The following is a 25,123-nucleotide window of genomic DNA, read 5'->3' on the forward strand; positions in this document are numbered from 1 at the left end:
ACGCTAACTATTTGACGTAATGCTTTCTTCTTTTGACAGAGAAAGTAGTATAATTTGTTTTGTTTTTTTCATAATTGCTTTTGCTTTTATACAAAGTCGTAATTTGTGCACTAAATTTGCACATTCATACACAATAGCTTGAATTTTTCTTTTTCTTCTCGTCAATGGGTTGATATGTCACTTTGAATTGAGAAATAGTTGCCTCGCTTTCCAGCATATTTGCATGAACAAACAATTGATATTTGAAGCTCATGGAGAATTGTTCCAGAACAGCCAAAAAAGATGACTCTTTGTGGTCATAAACAAAGGGCATGTTCTGACCAAGAAGTAATAATTAAGCATCATGAATTATCATCTTTAAAGTTTAATCATTGGCCGTTTTTATTGTGGATTTGAATAATCATGCATATTAGTGATCATATTGTTTTTAGTATGTAGGATCAAACAATGAACGCAATGAGCTTGATGACGTCAAAAGGATATGATTGTCAATTCATTAATTTTGGTTTTAATTTTTCAAGTGTCGTATCTTTAGTAATTATCTTCAAAACCAAGTATCCTTAAATCTTGCATATCACTATATAAATTCATCGCGTCTGTATCATCTTCCAACTACATGATTTTCGTCTAAAAAAAATCGATGAGATTGGATACGATGAACTTCAGGATATTCTCCTCGTAGGGAATCTGTTCTAGAGGCTTATATGGATCGATTTCAATAGAGCTAGGTTCAAATGTGGATTGATATCTATTGTGTGGACGTGTAGATAATGCTATTTTGTGAGAATGACAAAGAAAATCTGTTGTTTGATAATATGAATATGTTCAAAATAATATAATTATTGTAATTATTAAGCATTTTCACTAATTAAATCGTCTATATGGATATTATACATTTTTTTTTAATTATTCTTATTCTGTCATAATGTTATCAGGATGTTTATTGACTAATATTTTGTAAGAATTAAAATAAATAAAAAAACGATGCATAAGAACAAAAATGAATTAGAATTGTTGAGAATCCATTAAAATAATAATAGTTCAGTGAGATTGAGCGTATTCATATTACTAAACAACATATTCTCTTAGTAATTTTCATAAAATAGCATTATCCACACGTCCACACAATAATTGTACATCCATATTATAACCTAGCCCGATTTCAATATTCAACTAATTCAAGTTTTGACAATTTAAATGCTCTAGTATTTAACAAATTTCAACTAGCAAAGAAAATGCAATAATTATGTCGATTTTCATATGCAAATACTCACTTTGTTCATACATGATTATCTGAAATTATGCTGCTCTCAATTCCGTATCTCTTGTTTCTCTAAACACCTAGTGCCTTCAAATTAATTTGGTGTTTATTGAAACTCAAAAAATATCTTGATGGATTCTGGTAATCAAGAACTTCATAAAAACGGTTACTAACTATAAGGTGTTGAATCATTGTAATCAAAATATTCAATGAATGCTATTTAGGTGTTGAATCAACTTTAATTAGCAAGCATTGAATCGTTATATAAGAAGTTTGAAGAATAATATCAGGTTTCAAATCAGTTTAATGATATTATTTTAATAATTTCTATATAATAGTGCATATATTATCGTTGATAACCAGTGTTTTATGAGGAATACAGAATTGGTTGCAAGATTCTTGCATTGATAGTTAGAGGATCAAACCTCTTCAAATATATCATCCAAACTCTCTCATCTATATAATGTCAAAATAAAAAAAATGTTAAGCACCTTCAACCATCTGCCCTTCAAAATATAGTTCTCAAAATCCATTGAGAATTCTCATGTTAAGACTGTAGATTTCCACAGTTTAATATGTATAAGTTAACCGATTGGAAGTAAATTCGATCCATAGCAATGAGAAATAGTATGAGTATGTGGAAGGATGATTCTATTCTATTTATACAACAACTAATATAGAAAGCTGAAAAGGTTGGTTTTGTTAATAAATCAAAGCATAAATATAGTAAATGTTGGTAACATGGAAAGCATCTACTCCCATGGTTGCAATATGCTAACGAAAGTCTATCACCTAAATGTAAAATTTGAAAATTGTTCATCACAACTAGATAATGCGACATTTTAATACATAATATACAACCAACAAAGATTTTAGCAAACCAGAAAGCTTCTAATTCTTGACGCTTCACATCTCCTTGGTTCGAGGGAATTAGAAAAAATTTGAAATGCTAATAAAGGATATATATATATATATATATATATATATATATATATATATATATATATATATATATATATATATATATATATATATATATATATATATATATATATATATATATATATATATATATAGGTTCAGGTTCATTTGAGACCATTCTAATTTTGTGAGACTGTGAGACCAAATCTAAAAATAATTTTAAAATGCAAAATAAATGGAAAAATCTAAAAATTCTTTTTTTAAATGTTATTTTCGGAACTTGAATTAACTAAAAAAAATATTAAAAAAATATAAAAAAAATAAAAAAAAATAAAAAAAATCCGTTTTTTTTTTTGAAAAATACGTGAAATATTCTAAATAGAATATTTCATTGACATATTCTAAAAAATAATTTTAAAATGCAAAATAAATGGAAAAATCTAAAAATTCTTTTTTTAAATATTATTTTCGGAACTTGAATTAACTAAAAAAAATAAAAAAAAATTAAAAAAAATAAAAAAAAAATTCTATTTTTTTTGAAAAATACGTGAAATATTCTAAATAGAATATTACACTGTACATATTTTAAAAATAATTTTAAAATGCAAAATAAATGGAAAAATCAAAAAATTCTTTTTTTAAATATTATTTTCGGAACATAAATTAACTAAAAAAAAATAAAAAAAAAATAAACAAATGCGTCTCACGGTCTCACAAAATATAAGTGGTCTCAAATGAACCTATCCCTATATATATATATATATATATATATATATATATATATATATATATATATATATATATATATATATATATATATATATATATATATATATATATATATATATATATATATATATATATATATATATATATATATATATATATATATATATATATATATATATATATATATATATAGGAGATGGTTCACTTGAGATAGAGATCTTGAGATTCAACCTCAACCACATATTTTTCATTTGTCACTCTAACGCTCCAGCGTACCGACAGCAACAAGGTATGCCTAATCATAAATGATTATATAACAAAGAGGTATTATCAAATATGATTATGCATGTTTATACGTATGTGCCTAATCATTAATGATTATACATACATGTTTGTTCACAGACTTCACAGAGTGAGTAATCATAAATGATCATGACAATTGGTGACAGAAGAGGTGATGGTGGTGGTATAAGTGACGGAGGTAACAGTGGTGGGTCAGCTAGTGTTAGATGTGGTTGTAGTGGTGATGGCAGTGGCGGTTGTGGTGGTGGGGATAGTGGTGGAGGAGAAATGAAAGGATGTCGGCATGTCGCTATATAATCATTTACAATTATAACAGGACTATCGAGCCGGTACGCAAGAGGGTTAGAGCGACAGATGTGAAATATATGGTTGATGTTGAATCTCAAGATCTCTATTTTATTTTTAATCTCAACGGAACCTCTCTCTCTCTCTCTCTCTCTCTCTATATATATATATATATATATATATATATATATATATATATATATATATATATATATATATATGCTAAGTTAACCACAAGATGAAAAGAGATATGAGGATAGCAATAAGACATATAATAGTCATGATCCATAAGAGCAAAATTACAGTATAGAATAAAAAGGGATGCAAAGGATAGACTCATAGAAATAAAATTACAAACAAGAGCTGCCCTAAGAGAGCTACAAGTATTAATCATGTAGGTAGATACTCGTTAGTCCATGTTGTATGGTCAAAACACACATTACACTTAGTGCCACATGACACTGCAGTTGTGCGGTAACAACAGACCATGTGGTGATACAAAAACACCAATTAGTTAACCATAAACATATTTTTGTCAATGATCGTATAGTAGATATGCCAAGTTATCGCTGCAAACCCTGAGATACTATTGCGGCGAGGGAAGTGGACACTGATGTATCCTTAATTGATGCAAAATTTGCTTGTGTTGAGGTCATTGTTATGCTTGATAATGGTTGTTTATGTTGCATAGGGAGGGGTGATCTTGTTTGAATGATACGAGAGTTGGTGAGTAAAAAGAAATGGAAATTTGACCATATTGTTAATGAGACTACATGTATGACTATATTAAGCGGTGATTAAAACCTCAATTGAACTTCTTTTAATTGTAGACCTTTATTTTCGATTATATATCTCAAAACTTCACATACACACACACACACATATATATATACACATACACACACACACACACACACACACACACACACATATATATATATATATATATACATATGCTAAGTTAACCACAAGATGAAAAGAGATATGGGGATAACAATAAGACATATAATAGGCATGAGCCATAAGAGCAAAATTACAATATAGAATAAAAAGGGATGCAAAGGAGACTCATAGAAATAAAAGTACAAAAAAGTGATGCCCTAAGAGAGCTACAAGTATTAACCATGTAAGTAGATACTCCTTAGTCCATGTAATATGGTCAAAACACACATTACGGTTAGTGCCACATGGCACTGCAGTTGTGCGGTAACAACAGACCATGTGGTGATACAAAACACCAATTAGTTAACCATAAACAAATTTTTGTCAATGATCGTATAGTAGAAGATATATGATGACCGAAAGATAAAGAGTTCATTCACGACTAAAAAAAAAGTTAAGAAAGAACGGACCTGACGAGTTTTAGAAGATTATATTTTTTTGGAACCGGCGGAGTTAATATATGTTGGCGTAAATAGGAACGTTAGACTTGGGTCTACAAAGCGGGAAGCCCGGAATCGCCTCCCTTTCCGCCCCCTATTTTTCACCAGTTTGGTCCAAGCAAGGCGCAAACCCACCACCTCCCAAGAGAAAACCCCCTAAAGGGAAAAACCTCGATGCATCTTACTAGCCGAGCTGGTAGTCATGTGCAAAGATATGTTGATCAAGTGGCTTGATGTTATTATCATGTATTACCGTCGATTTTCATTGTTTTCTAATTCTACACAATTAATTGAAACAAGCATCAATGTAGAAACGATTGATCAAGTGGCGATAATTGTAAATTAATATATCAAGGATGTTAATGATGATTCTCATGATCGTGATTCCCATGAATATATAAAAGATACATCATCGCTAACCAACTTGTTCTACCAAAGTGTTTCTAGCCCAACGATATCCGGTGTTTCCCTCCATCCTTGAGGTCGAGGGTTAAAGTCCCACTGAGGGCATAAGTGGAATAATATAGGAGTAGTTTAGTATATATATATATATATATATATATATATATATATATATATATATATATATATATATATATATATATGTATGTATTTGCCATTCCAAAAAAAAATTGTTCTACTTTAAATATTAGGTGGATTCGAATGTACTATCTCTCTACCTTGCTATACGTGTGATTTTATTAAAACAACACATCTAGCAATTATACTCTCAACCCAACTTAAGATATATATGAAGTTTGATAGAGATTGGTTCTATCGTTTGTTAATGTCGTGATGCTTATCATTTCTACTTTCCTTCTATGAGGATACATTGTCTCTAGGAAGAATAATAAAAGGAAATTAAAATAAGATTTCCAAATCTTTCTATCTATATCTTATGTATATAGTCTAACCTTTTGGGTTATTCCAAAGTTTTCAATCAAGTTGGTCAGATGAATATGCCCACTTGGCAACCAGTAGAAAAACGAGCATAACTTGTTCTAGAAAATCTCCAAATGATTCACGATTTCTTGCAATGCAAACTAGAATTTAAGGCCCGACTTCAAATTTCAGCTCTCTACTCAATGCCTACATCCACCAAGTGACCGATTCCATCAAAATCCCAACAATTCCCAAAATACCCTCAAAAGTTAAACTGGGTCAAATATGGTCAAACATGGTCAAACTTAAAGTCAACTGGTCAAAGTCCATAAACCTACTGAGTCAACTTAATTGAGTTAACTTAACATGGGCTGACATGCGCAACTAGGCGGGGCATACTCTGGAGGTACGCTTAGCGTACACAAGGCTTCGCGGAGAACCACCATTGGGGTGGCTGACCAGGTATGCGGGGCATACACCAGGTTACGCGGGGTGTACCCTCGCAGATCCAACTTCTTTATTAAGTGCTTAAAGGCTTTAACACTTAAGCTTATACTTCAGATCCAAAGTCCAGAGGCATACTAGGGACATAGAGTTCCCAACTTTATGACTTTTCACGTCCAAAAAGTCCTTAATGAAAGGTATTAATCCATAAAGACCTTCTACAAGAAGCATGGATCAAAATAGCTAAAGAGACCTCATTTTTATGGATTAGGATCCTTCCTAGGGTCTGAAAGGATAGCCCAAAACATCCAAAACCAAACATGCACAAAAATAGGACTTTTTAGACAAGAAGAACAACATAAAGCTAGCAAAATGAGATCTAAGCAAACAAAACATCAATGTGAAGACTTTTTACCTTTTGGGAACTTCCTAAGAAGGTAATTATCCAAGATCCACATGCTTGCTTCAACTTCTAAGCTCTTTGATGCAACTCATTCGTCTTTAAGCACACCAAGAACACACTTTTAGCTTAAAAACACTCTTAAGGGACTATGGTTTGCGAAAAAGGACACAAGGACTTTGGAGGATGAAAAAGTATATATATGTGTATGTGGGGGGGGGGGGGGTAAATGAGCCATAAGGATCCCATAAACCCTAAAACTTAGGGTTTCATTTGGACATGAGTCCACCTAGCGTACATATGTGTACGCCCAACATACTAGGGTACGCCTAGTACGCTTAGTGTACCCACATGTACGTTTAGCATACACCTCCTACTTCAAATTTACAATCTAGCCACTAGGGCTTCTCATGGCTGCTTCATTCCAATCCAAGGACCAAAATGACATAATTTAAAACCAAGGGATGAATTTGAAAATACCTGAGAACCAGGGTGTTACAACTTTCCCTCACTTGAACTAGACTTCGTCCTCAAAGTCCGCTGCAGAGAACAAATCTTGATAATGCTCCCGCATCTAAGCTTTTGCTCCCAGGTCCACTCGAAGCTCCTCCGGTGCTGCCATTGTACCTTTACCAAAGGTACTTCCTTGCTCCTTTGTGTGGGATTTATCTTACACAAAGTTAATTCTTAGTTTATTTAGTAGTTAGTATAGGTTTTAATAAATATCTGTTTTAATAAGTAATTATAATTTTTTTTTGTTTTTGCCTTGAACTCGCCGAGTGCACTCGTGACAACTTGGCGAGTCCATCGCTGTTCACAGTTTTAATTTTTATTTTATTTTTGTTATTTTTACGCGTTTTTCTTGTTTTGTTTGTAGTTGTTTCATGACCCGAGGATCTGATACACCTCTGGTCCCTCCTCTCGAAGACCCGGAATCCGCACTAAGGAGGAACAAAGGAAAAACCGTTGGAGAATCCGTTTCTTCAAAGAATTCACCACTAAAGAACCTCAAGTATGTTTTCAGCAAGAATAAGAGCAGCAAATCAGGAGCATCCAACGCCTCTTTAGCAATCGAAGACCTGATTAAAGAAGACACAGAGTATGAGACCGAGGAAGAAGAAGAACCTACATACGAACACGAATCCGATTTTGAGGACGATTTAGCTATCACTATGGGTCATATCGATGAAGTCCCCATAGGGGAATGGAAGAAGAGGATGCGCGATGAAACTGGCCCGTGACTTGTGCAACCCGCAATTCCCGCTATTGCTACTTTCGAACTAAAGGGCCACATACTCGCTCAACTTAAGGAGATTCCTTTCTATGGAAAAGACCACGAAGATGCTTACAAGAATTTGGATGAAGTCAATGATGTAGCGGATTACTTCAATGTTCCAAATGTGCCTCGCGAGACCCAGCTACTTCGCATGCTCCCAGTTACATTCAAAGGTGCTGCAAAAGACTGGCTCAAGTCACTCCCTCCTGGGTTAGTCACCACATGGGCCAAGATGAAAGAAGAATTTATAGATCACTTTTGCCCACCTTCTAAAATAGCCAAGTTGAAGAAGGCCATTGCTAACTTTGAACAACAAGTTGGAGAGTCACTATATGAAGCTTGGGAGAGGTACAAGAGCCTCCTAAGGAATTGCCCGCACCATGACCTTAATAGCCAACAAGAAGTCTCCATCTTCTATGATGGAGTCAATGTCACCACAAGGCAGTTACTTGATTCGCAAGGCCCGCTCATAAGGAAGCCACCCCCGGAAATCAAATAATTAATTGAAGAATTCTCTAAACATTCTAGAGAATACCACAACCCACGAAATGAAGTAAGAGGGGGGGGGGGTGAACACGGTCAATGATAGCATGGCGACAATGATCGCCAAACTAGACAGTTTAGACAGAAGAATGACGAAAATGGATCAAACAATCCACGCTATCCGGGTGGGATGTGGAAATTGTAGGGGACCGCACCTAACTAAAGATTGTGATTTAGATGAGAATGGAAACAAAAAGGCGCAAGTTTTCTATTCAAGTGGGGACAAATACGACGAGAATTGGCGGAAACCAAAGAAGGAATGACTCATGTACGAAGAATATAAAAAGGCAAAGGAAGAGAAATACAAGCAAAAAGAGAGGGGTTTCTATCAAAAGGAAGAACCGGTTATGGAAAAAAGAACCGATTTAGAAGAAATGCTCACAAGATTCATAACCGCGTCCGAGAAAAGGCACATTGATCATGATGCTGCAATACATGAGACCAGGAATATACTTAGGAATCAGCAACCATCTATACTTAACATTGAGAAACAGCTAGGTCAACTTTCACATCAAGTGAACAAGAGAAAACCGGGTGAACTTCTGAGTAGAACCGAGAGTAATCCAAGAATGGAGAATGTGAATGTTATAACCTCTAGCTATGGAAAAATTTTCACTCCTATGACCACTGTATAGAAGGTCTCAACTAAGATGCATGCAGAAAAGATAGAAGGATCGAGTTCAGCTAAACCTGACCAGACTCGCCGAGTCCCTATAATGGACTCGACGAGTCCATGCCCTGATCACAAATCCGCTGTTTCCTTAAAGCCTTACAACCCTCCTTTGCCATTCTCAATCCGAGCCATACCTAATGAAAAGGTCAAGGCATACAGAGCTTTCATGGAACATGTTAAAGCCCTTCAAGTCAACATTCCATTTGTTGAAACAATGCTTCAAACACCCAAATACTTGAACTTGCTAAAGGGTCTCTTTGCTGCTAGAAAAGATTTGGTTGAAGTCACGGAGATAGTATTGAGTAAGCTACCAGAAAAGAAGGGCGATCCGGGAAGCATCACAATTCCTTGTCAATTTGGAAATATACTTGCTACTAAAGCGTTGACCGATTCAGGTGCAAGTATTAACTTAATGCCTTTTTCTTTCTTCAAGAAGCTGAATTTACCGGAGCCAAGGCCTGTGAATATGAAGATCCATTTGGCGGATAAAAAGATTATTAGTCCAAGAGGTGTTTGTGAAGATCTCCTCATTAAGGTAGATAAATTTATATTCCCCGTGGACTTTGTAGTACTTGATATGGAAGAAGACCCCGAAATTCCAATTATTTTGGGGAGATCATTCTTGAATACCGCATACGCATTGATAGATGTATGCGAGTCCACACTAACATTAAAGGTAGGAGATGAGTCAGCAGTGTTTAAAGCTCTACCAGAGATTAAGCAAGAAGAAGGAAGAAAAGAAGAAGTTTCCTTCATTGATTTGGATGATGAAATACTACAAAAAGAACTTGCACTCCTGCAAGAAGAAGATCCAAGTAAGTTTTTGCTATCTTCTGCAGGAAATGATGATGTTGACAAAGACTTGGAGGAGATAGAATAGATGCTGAAAGGAACCGATTCAGGAAACACAGTGGGATGTGAGGAATACGCTCCGACTCGCCGAGTCGCTTTCACGGACTCGACGAGTCCATTCGAAAATCACAGCAACTTGGATGATTTTGATCTGCTTGTTACCAGCTCTTTGCATGTTCTAGAAATGAAGATTTTCTCTAAATCTTTAGAAGATCAATCAGCAGAAAGCGGAATTGTTAAAGCATATGGTGATTTTTAACACGTTCAAGTGGCGTGCCTCAATATAATAATGCAAGAAGATGAAGACATTCCACTTGAAAAGGAGGCAAGCTTTGGAGAAGAGGAAAATGCAGCGGTTATGAAAGATGATGTTGATGACCCATTCATTGAGTCACGTATTACCAAACCTCGAGCCCGAATTTTCACGAACTATGAAGTAATGAAGTTTAAAGAAAATGGGGTAAAGAAGAAGAAGGTGAGGGAAAAGGAAATTCATGCAGCTGAAGATGATGCTACAAGGAAAATGAGAGAAGAATTTGAGACGGTCCTATAGGAAGAAGATACATGCTTACAAAACAAAGTATAAACCGCAAAAGATTAGGCGTGCATTCCCGATGCAGGAAAATGAAGAAACGTAGATGAGAAGGAGTCCAGCTAACGACTCCTTAAAAAGAAGCGTTTGGCGGGAAGCAACCCGTTATTAGAGTTTGCTTTCTTTTATCTTTCTCGTTTTAGTTTGATTTTCGTTTTTTTTAGGATTTTATTTTCGTCTTCTAAATCATCAGACATGACTGCTTGAGAGTGCGTATGAGCTAAGTGTAGGGTGGAATTTTTTATGCATAAATGACAAAATGATATAATTTTTGAATTATTTGCAGTTGACTCGCCGAGTCTGACCCTGAATTGATGAGTCGATTTTATTTACAGAAAAAAAGTTTAATTAAAAATAATTTTTACATATGGTAAACTTAGGGTTTTAACCCTAATGAGATCATATTTCCTCCTTACTCGACGTGCGCCCCCATTGCTTTCTCACTCTCAAGCACTCATCAAGTTCTTCACTTTTTCTTCAAAATTCTCGAATTCTATCAACAAAGGTACTTAATTTCTTCCATAATTCTGTTAAAGCCATGATTTTTAGATGTTTTAAGGTGTCAATTTCATAGAATACCCGATTTTGAAGTTTAGTGAATTTTTAGGGTTTTGATTTAGTGTTAATTGTGTTGTTTTGGATGGTTATTCTTGCTCTAATACATCTTAGGAATGTCCATGGACAAAACCCTTGAAAAAATTTCGAGTTTTTATGGTCGAATTTTGCTCGACCCGTCGACTGACTCGCGCAGTTCATACGACTCGTCGAGTTGTTCACGGACTCGACGAGTCCAGTCGGGGGCCCAGATGAATTTTGTTTTGATGTTTTTCTATATTTTCTGGGTTGTTTGTTCTTTGTTTTGCAGGGGTCATGTTTTCAAGAGGATAGAGCTCAAGTGGAAACCAAGGAGATTTTCCTTGGTTGAATTTCCCTCCGATTGAATCTGCTTCAACAATGACAAGATGGAAGAAGAGGTTGGCTGAGGTCAGGAAGAAGGAGGTTTATGTACCTAGTAGGGTTGACTGGGATTGGTTAAAGAATGTCCGGTATGAAGAAAAGTTGGCGCCTTACCTTTTGAAGGAATTTACTTACGAAGGGGAGACAATTATATGTGATGGACGGAGTCTGGTTTTCAGAATTCAAGAGCCGGTGTTTCGAGAACTCTGCTGGGAATTTTTCTCCGCGGTATATTTCCGAGGAGGAGACGATTGCTACCACCCCGCGAGTTTTAGTTTTTGTCTTGGGGGCGAATTCCATCAATGTTCTGTCATTGATCTTGCATGCCGGTTGGGGATTTATGACCGACCATTGGTTGCTACTGCTATCTTCCGAGCCTTCTTGGAACAATCTCATAAGGTGTTCCCCGACGGTGTTACAAGTACTGGTTGGTGGAACACAATCGCCAACAAATTATATATTCTGAAATCGGCTCAAGAAGGGAGCATTAGGTCACCCACACACCGCCTCATACACCGCCTTATATCCACTACAATCAATCAAAGGAAGGACGAAGACAAGGTGTCCAACCTTGACGTATTTTATCTTTGGAGTATCATCACGCCCGACACCTTCTGCAACATTCCATGGTGTTTGGCCTCTTACTTGTCGGAGGGTGCGGTCAAGGATCGCAAAACCTCCAAAATAAACGGTGGCATGTTCGTGACCCGGCTAGCCAACTCATATGGGTTGATGACCCGCGGTGCATGGAACTTGATGACGATGATTCCTCCCCCTCCCTTTAATCCCATTCTTTTTCGGAGGGCAAGAATTATTGAAGACTATGACGGTGGTCATTATGCTATTCCACATGACGATCCGGTGATCGGGCCCGAGGCACCGGGACGAAGGGTTCGATCGAGACGTGAGCTGGAAGTGGAGGAGGAACCGCTGGTGATTCCGGTGGACAATGATGAAGTACCAATGGATTGGTATAATATCGAGATGAGGAGGCTCCAAGATCAAATGGCGAGGGGTATTAATTTTAGCAACGAATCCAACGTGCGACTTTTTGACCATTTCCATATTCCACACATTGATGGGGGTAAATTTCCCTACATTCATTCTTGGGACGAGGTCATTAACGTGAGGCGGAGTGGAGCTGGTGGGAGCGGTGCTGTGCATGGTCATGATGAGGAAGAGGATGATTAGTTTCTCTTTTTTATGTTTTATGGAACAATTTTTTATTTGTTTTTTTTTTATTTTGTTTGGTGTGTTTTAAGTTTTTAATTAGGTTTTACAACTCTTTTGTGTTTAATGTTCTATTTGCCTTGGTTTATTTCAGAATTTGGTTTACGAAATGCTTGCATAAGGAGTCTAGAGTATATGAGAAAAAACATGGAAACGAGTCAAGAAAGATCGACGTATTGCGTTTGAGTGTCGAGTCCGATCCGAGAGGGTTTATGAGTGAACGTTTATTGAAGCTATGAGAAGTTTTGAAGTCCATTAGAAGCTGGATTCAGGATAAACTACCCGAATGTGATTTGATGTCCGAGACATGGATGCGCTATTTCCATGGATTAAGTCGATTGAAGTAGAAGCTTAATTGAAGAAAACCACCTTCGCAACTGCTATCACAGGGGAGTTTGTCCAAATTCTCTCTATATTTAATTTTTTTATGCATAATATGCAATGGGGACATTGCATAAATTAAGTGTGCGGTAGGGGGTTGGTTCACTCATAAATCCTCTCGGACCGGACTCGACACTCAAACGCAATACGTCGATCTTTCTTGACTCGTTTCCATGTTTTTTCTCATATACTCTAGACTCTTTATGCAAGCATTTCCTAAACCAAATTTTGAAATAAACCAAGGCAAATAGAACATTAAAAACTCAAAACACACCAAACAAAATAAAAAAAAAAACAAATAAAAATTGTTCCATAAAACATTAAAGAAAAAAAAAACTAATCATCCTCTTCCTCATCATGACCATGCACAGCCCCGCTCCCACCAGCTCCACTCTGCCTCGCGTTAATGACCTCGTCCCAAGAATGAATGTAGGGAAAGTTACCCCCATCAATGTGTGGAATATGGAAATGGTTAAAAAGTCGCACGTGGGATTCGTTGCTAAAATTAATACCCCTCGCCATTTGATCTTGGAGCCTCCTCATCTCGACATTGTACCAATCCATTGGTACTTCATCATTGTCCACCGGAATCACCAACGATTCCTCTTCCATTTCCCGCTCACGTCTCGATCGAACCCTTCGTCCTGGTGCCTCGGGCCCAATCATTGGATTGTCATGTGGAATAGCATAATGACCACCGTCATAGCCTTCAATAATTCTTGCCCTCCGAAAAAGAATGGGATTAAAGGGAGGGGGAGGAATCATCGTCATCAAGTTCCATGCACCGCGGGTCATCAACCCATATGAGTTGGCTAGCCGGGTCACGAAAATGCCACCGTTTATTTTGGAGGTTTTGCAATCCTTGACCGCACCCTATGACAAGTAAGAGGCCAAACACCATGGAATGTTGCAGAAGGTGTCGGGCGTGATGATACTCCAAAGATAAAATACGTCAAGGTTGGACACCTTGTCGTCGTCCTTCCTTTGATTGATTGTAGTGGATATAAGGCAGTGTATGAGGCGGTGTGTGGGTGACCTAATGCTCCCTTCTTGAGCCGATCTACCTCCTATTCCTTCTGGCAACAACTGATCTACCTCACCACCACAAATCTACGCAATCATTGGATCTGGAGACCGTTGTCAACATATTCTTTACCTTTTCCTGTGTTTTAACCTATTGTATTTTTCGATTTCGTTGTCAACATATTGGGGTTTCGTCTTTGTTAACGTATTATGTTGAGTGTTTCAGTTTTATTTTATTTGATTTATATGTTTTTTTTATGTAGAAATCTGTATAAAATGTTTGATTTTGTAATAGGTGTGAAAATCTGCATTTATTTTTGTTTGTTTTTATAGGTACATTTCAAAGTCGTAGAACTGAAAGCAACAATCAAGTTTTGGGTAATGTTTTTTCATTTTCGGTTGATTAGTTCAATAATTGGCATTTTGGGTTGATCTATGTTGTTTTTATTTGATTTGATGCAGATCGTGTGCTTGCTGGAAGAAACCCTATATTTGATGGTCATAGCTGCCGTTATCACTTTCGTAACCACATCTCCGTTTCTACCTACTCCTTCACTAACTATCATTGACTTCATTGCTCATTGACAATAATTATCGAGTGTTTTTTTAGTTGGAAATGGATTTAGATCTGTGAATAAAGACATCTCAAAATGTATTTTTTGTGATAAATTCATGCTTCTTGATCAACTTCGATTTGTAGTTATTCTTCCAGATTTAGATCTATATTGTATACGATTTGGGTTTTGGATATTGGTTCATTTATTCTAATTTGAGATGTTCACAATTTGTTTTTGTTTTCCAGATATTACCACTAATTTTTGGTGTTCATAGTTTGCTGAGTAATAAATAGAAAATATATAAGATCTTTTAGTTATAATTTTGTTTTCTGGTTTTGAGATGTTAACATGAAGGACATATATAAATGTTTTTTTTATAAGTATTGACTGTTTATATGAAATAACTTATAAAGTATAGTTTTAAGTTTGATAATCTTAAGATGTGGATATCCGAAATTTTCTGTAATTAGGTTATTTTTTCTTTTTGTGATTTTTTTTTTTGAAAGAGTTTGTTTTCGTGATTCTATATCGTTATTTGTTTTTGTGAATGATTATCTAGACTTTTTTTACTACTAGATCTGAAAACAGTTTTTTCATTTTTTTCTATACATATATGAACATGATAAGAATTTTAGAAGTAATACCATTTCAAATAAAAAGATATTATCATTTTGTAGATTTTATTAAAATTTGTTGTGGTTTATAATTTATTATTTGATGTTAATGTGATTTGATGGAAAATATTTAATTCAACTTGTAATCTACATTTAAAATTAACAGTTAACGAACTTAAAAACACGGAATGACTTGATTAAATTATACTTTATCTATAGACATTAGTATATATAGCAAAGTACACTTACTATTTTTTTTTGTTACCATTTGAAACTCATGTACATTTTGATTTAAATAACATATAATTTGGTATTTGAAAAATGTTTTTTTATAGAAAAATAAAACAGTTATAAAAAAACTCATAACTATTACTTAAATGCATAAAATGATGATTGTTTTTTGTAATGACTAAAATATTTTATATGTAATATTTTCTCTGTTTCAAAATTATAGTTTATTTTTTCTTTTTGGTTTGTTTCAAAATAATAGTTCATTTATAAAGATAAATAACATTTTTATCAAAATACTCACTCATTATTATTTAACCAACTAAATATTTAATGGAACATTAAATGCAAAGTAATGATAAAACAAATATTTTATTAAATAAAATTAATGATAATTAATACTTTTCTTAATATGTGTGTTTTTTGTTTGTGGATAATAATATTGGGACGGAAGGGATGCAATAATAAAAAATCAAGTGGATCCTAATGTCGGTCGCAAAGGTTTAAAAAATGTTCATAGAAAAGATTAATTAGAAATATGTTAAAGTTTTAACCTTTATTTATTTTTCTATTGTCTGTCATTTCAATCAAAGTAACGATTTGAAAAAATAATTGACGGGCATTCTAAACGCACCCGATTTAAACCACCTCAATAGTCAAAACCATTTTGACTTTAATAACCCCATTTTGATGGGACTTAGATTATCATCACATATTAAATTGATTTGACTCAGTAATGCTTAACTAAAATTTGAAGATTAACAGTAATGGCCGAAAAGGTAGTCTCGTAATTGATTTGATACGTCCACTTTTTAACCATTTTCACTTTTTCTTTTTTAAAGTAGTTTTTAAATTAATGTTTAAAATAATATAATTTCAGTTATTAACTATTACCCATATATTTTATTTTTTATTTATATATACTATTATAATATTTCAATTAATATTTTTTATATTTTTTAATAAAAAATATATTTGTTATAATCTATCATAATTGTTGTTTTTTAATTTACATTTGATTAGTCTCGTATTAAAATTTTTTGTTTTTTGATAGTTTATTTTATTTCTTTCTTTTTATTAGTTTTTTTTAGATTTTTAGCTCTTTTTAATTAGTTTTGCATTGTATATTATCTATGGATCGTATTGGGGATTTTTTATTTTGCATAAGAAATAGGATTTTGGAGCTTATTGCGATTGTGGTTTGATTGGAGTTGAGCTTAGTGGGACTCTCGATGCATTATTGGGTTTGACGGATCCATCAATGGAGATTTGGGCTTAAAAAGATAAAGGCTTGGACGAAGTGGCTTGTAAAGATGGATCATGAATTGTTAATTTGGGCTTGGAATACTAAAAGATGATTGGTTGATTTGAATCATGTGAATATGGAGGGGACCAATAGAATCTTTGGTAATGGAATGGTTAGTGGAGGAAAAATGAGCTAATAACAGCCCATCAACATTTGCGAGGGTGGAATCTCCGTCGCGCGGGTACCCGCGCAACTGCTCAGTTTAGGCATTGGTGATTGAATACAACCATTTCCCCGATGATCGATACCTCTTTTTACCATTATATTACGTTTTATTTGCAAACAAAGAGTGTAATTTGCTTGGTGGACTTGACATCCCACCATCTTTATTTTTTATATTTGATGAAGCTCATATTAATATCTGATTAGTCCATAAACGCTAGGTGGTCATTTCGGCCGCACCTAGTTGATTAATTTATATATAGATAATTACTAAAATTTTGATATTCGTTATATCGGTGAGACCTACTTTTTTTTTATTTTTCCTTTATTGTTATTAACGTCAAGTAAAAACATATTAAAAATAACAAAATTACAACTATTTTTAACAAAACACAACTACAATAAATAAATAAATAAATACATATGTCATTTACCATCTCTTGTTAAATACAAGTATACTTTCGTAAATAAATAAACAAATAGATTGAAATTTTATATGACAATTAATATAATAAAGTTGAAATTTTATATGACAATTCATTTACGAATCATACTAGTCAGTCCCCATTTATCAATCCAAATGACTTAAATACATTAAACCCACAATGTTTAAACCTCAGATCTACTGCTAAATAAAGTTTTAATACATAAAGTTGGCAACTTTACTCATTTGCATGCGTTAGTGGGACCCAATGCCCGTTTTTATCCATCTAAATCCTGGATACCAGTTCTTGCATGGTTCATCAAAACCCATCAAACTAGAGCCTTGTACACCTAGCGTACTACTTCCTGTACACACAGCGTAAATACCTTGCCATCAATTAAACCAAATTGAAAGGACACTTATTTCAAACATTCATTTAATCAAACATTAAGCAATTTTAATACTTTGCCCCTTCTATTTAAAACGTAGTTATAATATGTATTCTTTTGTATTTTAAAAACTTATTTTCAGTCCTTATTATTTTAATTATATATATATATATATATATATATATATATATATATATATATATATATATATATATATATTCTATTTAAGTTTTCTTTTTCTTTTTTTCTTTAAATTTTATTTTTTCAAAAGTATTTTCCAAAACTACATAACTATACTATGCAAAGTTGTTGAGTTTTAAATAAGTATACAAAATAACTTATTAAAAGGTTTTTATTCTTTTTATATATAAGCATATTTATAATAAAATTATATATATATATATATATATATATATATATATATATATATATATATATATATATATATATGATTAAACCAAAAGAAAATACAAAATAATATATATATATATATATATATATATATATATATATATATATATATATATTATCGTATTTAATTTTTTATCTTTTGAAGAAATGAAATATAGTAGTTGTTATGATGGTATAATAGTTGTGTTTTCGTATATTTAAGATTATTCGTTTAAAAAGTAACAATAAAATCTCTTAAAACTGAACAAAAAAGTAAAGAATATAAACAAATGATGTAAATGGAAAACACATAAAATAACATTAAATAATTATATTTGATGTTTAATAGTTATCCGGAGTTCTATTTTAATTTGTTTATTCTAGAAAAAGATAAAAAAAAATAAATAAAAAAACATTGTATATTGTGACCGAACAAGACGTAAAAAAAAAAATATTAAATCGTATATTCGATTAAGATGTCAAAAATATTAAAAGATTTTTAAACTACACAAACAAATATGAATAAATAACAATATGATATATGTAATTTATATAATTAATTTTAAAAAATAAAAGTAATTTTATAAAAAATCTATACAAATTCTATTAAAAATATAAAAAAAAAATGTTATAATATAATAATAATAATAATAATAATAATAATAATAATAATAATAAATTTTTAAAAGAAAAAAAAAGAAAAAGAAAAATATGTCTTTTTGTAAATTACAGAAGTGGTCCTTGTGTTTTGATATGATTTATCTTTTTGTCTTTTATGAAAACATTAGAACTAAAATACATAAAATATGTCTTTCTATTTTTTTTTATCATTGACAAATCATAATATAACTAAAACATCTAAAAAATCCCTTAACATATTAATTAATAAAAAGAATAACTAAATGAAAAAAAATTAATGTAAATGACGAGAGTTAGCTAAATATGTGAAGCTTAAACCAATCTATAAAATATGTGAATCTGAACACTAAATTAATTTATATTTTTGAATGTAGAAAATTTTTATTCAACTATATATTTATATATATAAATTGACTGAACTTGATAAAGTCAAATAAAAAATCAAATATAAATTTAACATTTTTTCAAATTTAAAAACGTAAACCATAACAAATATTTTCATCAAATTATTATGAGAAATTAAATATTCTTCTACTTTTTGTTTCTACTTATCTTCCTATTCAATGAAATGGTGACATGTATATCATTTAATGTTTATTTAATGAGATTTAATGATATTTTAGTATACTAATATGACACATGTTATCATTTAAATGGGTAGGAGGATATTTAATTTCTTAATTATTATATATTTTTTTAATGCTTTTAAAAAACCTCAATATTTACTCTTTTTTAAATTGTCAACTTAAAGCTTTAACACACAAGTTCGGTGTTTTTGATCTACGGAACCAAGATTTGGAACCCCCTGCGCGCGGGTAGGAATTATAGCATAACTATAGACACAAGCTTGTAAGCCTTCCATGCAATGAAGCTTATAAACTTTGTTGAGTTTGATCTCTCTACCAATGTGAGACTCATTCCCACATTCTTTTCTTTTGCTAAACTTATTCTCAAATACCCATCTTTGAGTATCGATATCTAATTCACTTATACTCTATTTTGGACATATAATATATTATTTCGAAGTCTTCATGGAGGAGAACACAAATCCACTTAGAGTTCGTTATATATACAACATATGTATATATTTATATATGTCCAAAATTAGTAAAAAATATAAATATTTTTACTAAATTTCCAACATATTATGCATCATAAATAGACAAAATGATAATAATAATTTAAAGAAATATAAATATGTGATATTTTATTATTATACATCTTTGTGTTATGATTAAAAAAACAACAATTGAATATGTGTGACCCAAAGAATCAAACGAAATATTTGGTTAGGTTTTAAAAAGAAAGATATATACCTACATATTTGATTTAGCTTCATTCATAAATTATAACATATTATTATAATTCTTACTAACATAATGATAATAATAATTTAAAGGAAAAAAATAAAAGAAATAACAATGCAACCTATGAAATAAATTATTTAAAACTTTGTTATCTTCCACGATCTCCAAAAGTTTTCTTTAAGAACTTTTTCTTCTAAATTTTTGAAGTCTTTTTCATTATAAAATTTAATATAAAAAAAATCTTTTAATACTAATTTATTATCTTCTGAGATAAATTAACGGCGGACATACTTTTGGCTGTCTTATTTATTTTATTTACATATTTAATCACCAACTATTTTTAATGTGTAAGATATTTAGAATTTAATTAAAACAATAATTTTTTTAACAATATTGAGTATGATACAAAAACAATACTCATTCATAAATTACTATCATCAGATTTAAGCTTCTCCATCGATTACAAATAAGAATTATGAAATTTTCCCAAGAATAAATATCTATGAAATATATATATATATATATATATATATATATATATATATATATATATATATATATATATATATATATATATATATATATATATATATATATATATATATATAAAAGTAAAAGATAAAATGAGAACCAAATAAAATTAAAAACCTAAGAACTATCTATTTTACCTAACAATTACTAAAAAAAAAATGATAGAATTGTAAACAACAACAAATTTTAGTCTAATTTCACAAATAAATAAATCAGATCTTAAAATCCAAATCTAAAAACTAGATTTGATTCATGTCCTGTCATTCTCAAAATCATCAACCTCTCACTTTCCTTTTTCCTTCTACCACCAACAACCATCTGCAGTCGTTATCGTCGTCGATGCCCCCCCCACCACTAGCTCACCGGAATCCAAGTCGGCGTATTCCAGCTCAGTAGATCGACGAGATCCGCCACTAACATCATCGTCCTCTATATCAAGATCTATAATTTTTCATTAACAGCCACTACTGACGACGATCGCAATATCACTGACGACCACAACACCACCGATGATAGGCGAGGCTAGATTTTGGAACTCCAATGAGCAGCGATGCCATATCTACGAGCGACGACAAGCTGAAAGTCGAGATCTACAAGCTAGGCAAACGATAATGAACCACAACAATCGCCTCCTTCCATATCTATTTCATCTTTGATCGCCTCTGTCCGCCGTATTCATCTACGACCACCACATCCGCTGCCACTCTACCACTAGCGCCTTTCATATATTGTTGAAATCGAAGGTTAATGAACATCAATTTTGTCGTGTATAATCAATAATTGAAACTGTAAAAATCCAAAAACTATCTTAGACCTACCATCGCGACATCGCCAATCGTCTTCCGACGCTTTGTTACCGGAGCAAGCTTTCCTCCCTTATTATCTGGTTAATGGACACTCGCCACTAACCAGTTGCCGGAGAAGAAGCAACTTCAAACCTTCCTTGTGCAAGAGAGGGAGGCGTTTCAATGTTGTTTGTCATCTGAAAAGAAACAACTTCGATTTTAAAGAGGTAATATTTTACTTTTTGACTCTTTCCTTTTAATTTTGTCAGTGTTACTTTGCATCGTCCATTATCTTCATATATTTATTTTTTTCTTTTGCTGCAACATAAGCCCTAGTAAGTATCAACTATAATATTAAAGTATTGTAGTCTTTATTATTTTTTATTATATAAATGTTATATACGATATGCCTTCTGATTTACTTTTTAGTTGCTTTTGCTTCTTATTATTTATTTATTTATTTATATTTTGTTTTTAGGTTTATGTAAGTGTCATGATTTATTTTTCATTAACAATTTAGTAAATCCTAAAATTTTGAATTAGTAAGAGTTTGATTTTTTATGAGTATATAATAATATTATAGTGTAAGCCCCTTTATTCCAAAAATATTGATTCACCTTTGATATATGTGATGAAAAAATAGTTTTGTTTCCATCGTTTTGTTGTTGTTAAGTTGTAAATTTAATGTTTTAATATCTTATTTTTGTTTGCTTTTTTTAATCTTAATTTTAATTTTTAACTGTTATTAAGTTGTGAATTAATGTTTACTTTTTAATTTGTTATAATATTTGCATAAAAATATTATTCAAGGTTTATGTTTTATGTTTTGTAGTCTGTGAAATTAATTTAAAATATGTGTTATTCTGTTAGTTTCTTTTCAAATAATGTGATTTTTTTTTGTTAAATTGTGAATTTAGTTGTGAATACATACTTTTTATGTATTAAATTCTGATTTATATTATTAACCTGTGAATCTTGTATATTAACTTGTGATTTTTTTTTTGTCTAAACTGTGAATTTAATGCATTAAGCTTTGAATTTTCTGTTTAAACTGTAAATTGACTATATTAAATTTTGTACACGAACTTGTGAATTAATTGTAGTAAGAGTTTTAAGTTGGTAATATAGTTGTGAATGCATATTTTTGAAAATTAAAATGTGAATTTTATGTATTAAACTGTGAATCAAATACATTAAGATGTGAATTTTCTATTTAAAATATGAATTACCTATATTAAGGTATGAATTTTTTTTATTAAACTGTGAATTGACTAGTAGTAAACTATGATTATTTTATAATTTTTTTTTGTTTGCTTTTGAAATATAAGATAAAAGAAAAATTATATATAAATATGATTTTATTTAATTGTATTAAGTTGTGGGTCATATTAAAAATTATATATAAATATGATTTTGTATTAAACTTTGAATAAATTGTATTAAGTTGTGGGTCGTATTAAATTGTTAATATATGTTTTAAATTGGAAATAATGTTTTAAGCTGTGGATATTATTTTAATTTTTGATTTAAAAAAAAAATAGTAATTAAGCTCTGAATATATGTTTTTTTATGTATTAATTTGTGAATATATAAATTATTAAGTTGTGAACATGCATCTTTATGCACCAAGTTGTGAATTAGTGTTTGCATTATTGAATTAAGCCGTGAATTAGTGTTTGAAATGTTGTATTAAACTATGAATTCTGATATTTCTATCCAGATTTGAATTTTATACCTATAAATGAGTTATGAATGTAGTGTATCAAACTGTGTATATGTGTTTTTTTATTAATTTTTTAATATGTAAGTTATTAAGCTGTGAATGTGTATTTTTTATGCGCTAAGTTGTGAATTTTTGTTTGAAATATTGAATTAAGTTGTGAGTTACTGTTTGAAATGTTGAATTAAACTGTAAATTTTGATTTTTTATTTATTTATCCGTATTTGGTTTTTAGAGAAGGATGTTGGCAGTGTTGTCATTAATGCTTGGCGGAGGGCGATCGTTGATGGCAACGTATGGTAGTTGACAGTGTTTATGCAAGTGGTGGTGGTAGAGTAATGATATATTCTTTTCAAACTCATCTTTTTCGTGGATTTCAGATAAGTTGTCATCTTTTATGATTCATGTATATATATATTTTTTTGATGTTTTCTTCTAAAGTATGAGATAATATATGTATGTATTAAACTATAAATGAGTTGTTTATACACTAGAATATGAGATTATAATTCTAAATAAATTGTGAATTTATTGTATTAAATTGTGAATTTGTTGTATTAGGCTATAAATTCATTTGCGGCTTAGTATAATAAATTCACAATTTAATAGTAAACTCATTTGTGGCTTAGTATAATAAACTAACATTTATATGAACGTATAAATGTTAGTTCTAAGTTAAAAAATATGGTTGTCCGTATATATTTTTCGTGTATTAAACTGTGAATTATTATATTAACCTGCGATATTTATTTATTAAACATTCAAGTAATTGTATTAAACTGTGCATTGACTGTATTAAGTTGTGAACTTTTTATGAATTTTGTTCTTGCGTTTGAATTATGAGAAGAAAGAATCATTATACACATATATGATTTTCTTTGATTTTGACTAAATTATATTAAATTTAAGTTGTAAATATTGTGTAAATTAAACTTTGAAAAAACAATCTAAAGGTATAAATATAAGTTTTAAGTTAAGAATATGACATTTTTGTGTATTAAATTATTAATTTATCATATTAAGCTTTAAATTTTACATATTAATCGGTAGTTGACTATATTAAGTTGTGAATTGGCTACATGTTGCTGTGACTTTTTTTTATAATTTTTGTATTAAAATATGAATGATTTATGTAAGAATTTTTGTATTAACTTATTGTGAATATATTTATTTTTTTGTTGTATAAATATGTAAGAATACATTAGTTTTTATAATTATTTTGTATTAAATTCAAAATGTGACAATTAATCAGTTTATTAAACTATAAATGTAGCATTTAACATGTCATTGCATGACTTTATGTACAAATCTCATTTGGAAATAATAATTGTTGTGACGATGACACAGGTGGTTGGAGGCGGTATGTGGTGGCTATGGTGGTTATAGAGTTTTTGTTTCACTTCTCTGAATTTTAGAATTATTGTAAAATATGTTGTATTAAGTTGTGAATTTTGTATATTAAAATATAAAAATATATTGTATAAAGTTGTATTTTTATAACTTTTGTGTAAAAATACGAATGAACGCATTAATGAAAATATAAGACTAAAAAAATTACGATTTTTCCATTTTCTTACCAAAAAGACAAAAATCAGGATTTTAACACACTTGATAATTCATAATACATATTTATTTATGAAATGAGGGTTCTTAGAGTTCTTAATCTTTTGTTGTTCTCATTTGAATCACTCCATATATATATATATATATATATATATATATATATATATATATATATATATATATATATATATATATATATATATATATATATATATATATATATATATATATATATATATATATAAAGATGTACAAACAACTATATCATTATATCTTCATTTAACATAAATTCTGAAATCATACATCTAGAACTCAGATTTTTAGCATATTCTTACATAAGATAAAGATACTTCAAACAATTATAACTAAGATCT

The 25,123-nt window shown here is 31.0% G+C and overlaps 1 protein-coding gene, 2 long non-coding RNA genes and 1 other non-coding gene across 4 annotated transcripts; 2 read left to right on the forward strand and 2 right to left on the reverse strand.

Annotated features, from left to right (window-relative positions):
• Nucleotides 1-8,163: 8,163 nt before the first annotated feature.
• Nucleotides 8,164-8,270, reverse strand: LOC111897214 (small nucleolar RNA R71). The gene has a single exon (XR_002852139.1). It is a non-coding gene; the product is annotated as a small nucleolar RNA R71 (small nucleolar RNA).
• Nucleotides 8,271-9,142: 872 nt separating this feature from the next.
• On the forward strand, nt 9,143-10,210 carry LOC128133453 (uncharacterized). The gene is made up of 2 exons (XM_052770910.1): nt 9,143-9,634; nt 10,142-10,210. Exons 1-2 carry the CDS (start codon nt 9,143-9,145, stop codon nt 10,208-10,210), a joined length of 561 nt encoding a protein of 186 aa, XP_052626870.1.
• Nucleotides 10,211-20,769: 10,559 nt separating this feature from the next.
• Nucleotides 20,770-21,658, reverse strand: LOC111896508 (uncharacterized). The gene is made up of 2 exons (XR_002851951.3): nt 21,500-21,658; nt 20,770-21,399 (listed from the first exon to the last, which is right to left on the reverse strand). It is a non-coding gene; the product is annotated as an uncharacterized LOC111896508 (long non-coding RNA).
• LOC111896572 (uncharacterized) lies at nt 21,556-24,686 on the forward strand. The gene is made up of 2 exons (XR_002851961.3): nt 21,556-21,693; nt 23,422-24,686. It is a non-coding gene; the product is annotated as an uncharacterized LOC111896572 (long non-coding RNA).
• The last annotated feature ends 437 nt before the right edge of the window (nt 24,687-25,123 follow it).

This window comes from Lactuca sativa, chromosome 4, assembly GCF_002870075.4.
Source record: "Lactuca sativa cultivar Salinas chromosome 4, Lsat_Salinas_v11, whole genome shotgun sequence".
In the NCBI taxonomy this organism is placed as follows: domain Eukaryota; kingdom Viridiplantae; phylum Streptophyta; class Magnoliopsida; order Asterales; family Asteraceae; genus Lactuca; species Lactuca sativa.

Excerpts from the sequence above, each read along its gene's own strand:
- LOC128133453 (XM_052770910.1), top strand. The coding sequence starts at position 9,143 with ATGGACTCGACGAGTCCATGCCCTGATCACAAATCCGCTGTTTCCTTA. Across the intron at positions 9,635-10,141 it reads GTGAAGATCTCCTCATTAAG|ATTTTCTCTAAATCTTTAGA; the intron begins GTAGATAAATTT and ends CTAGAAATGAAG.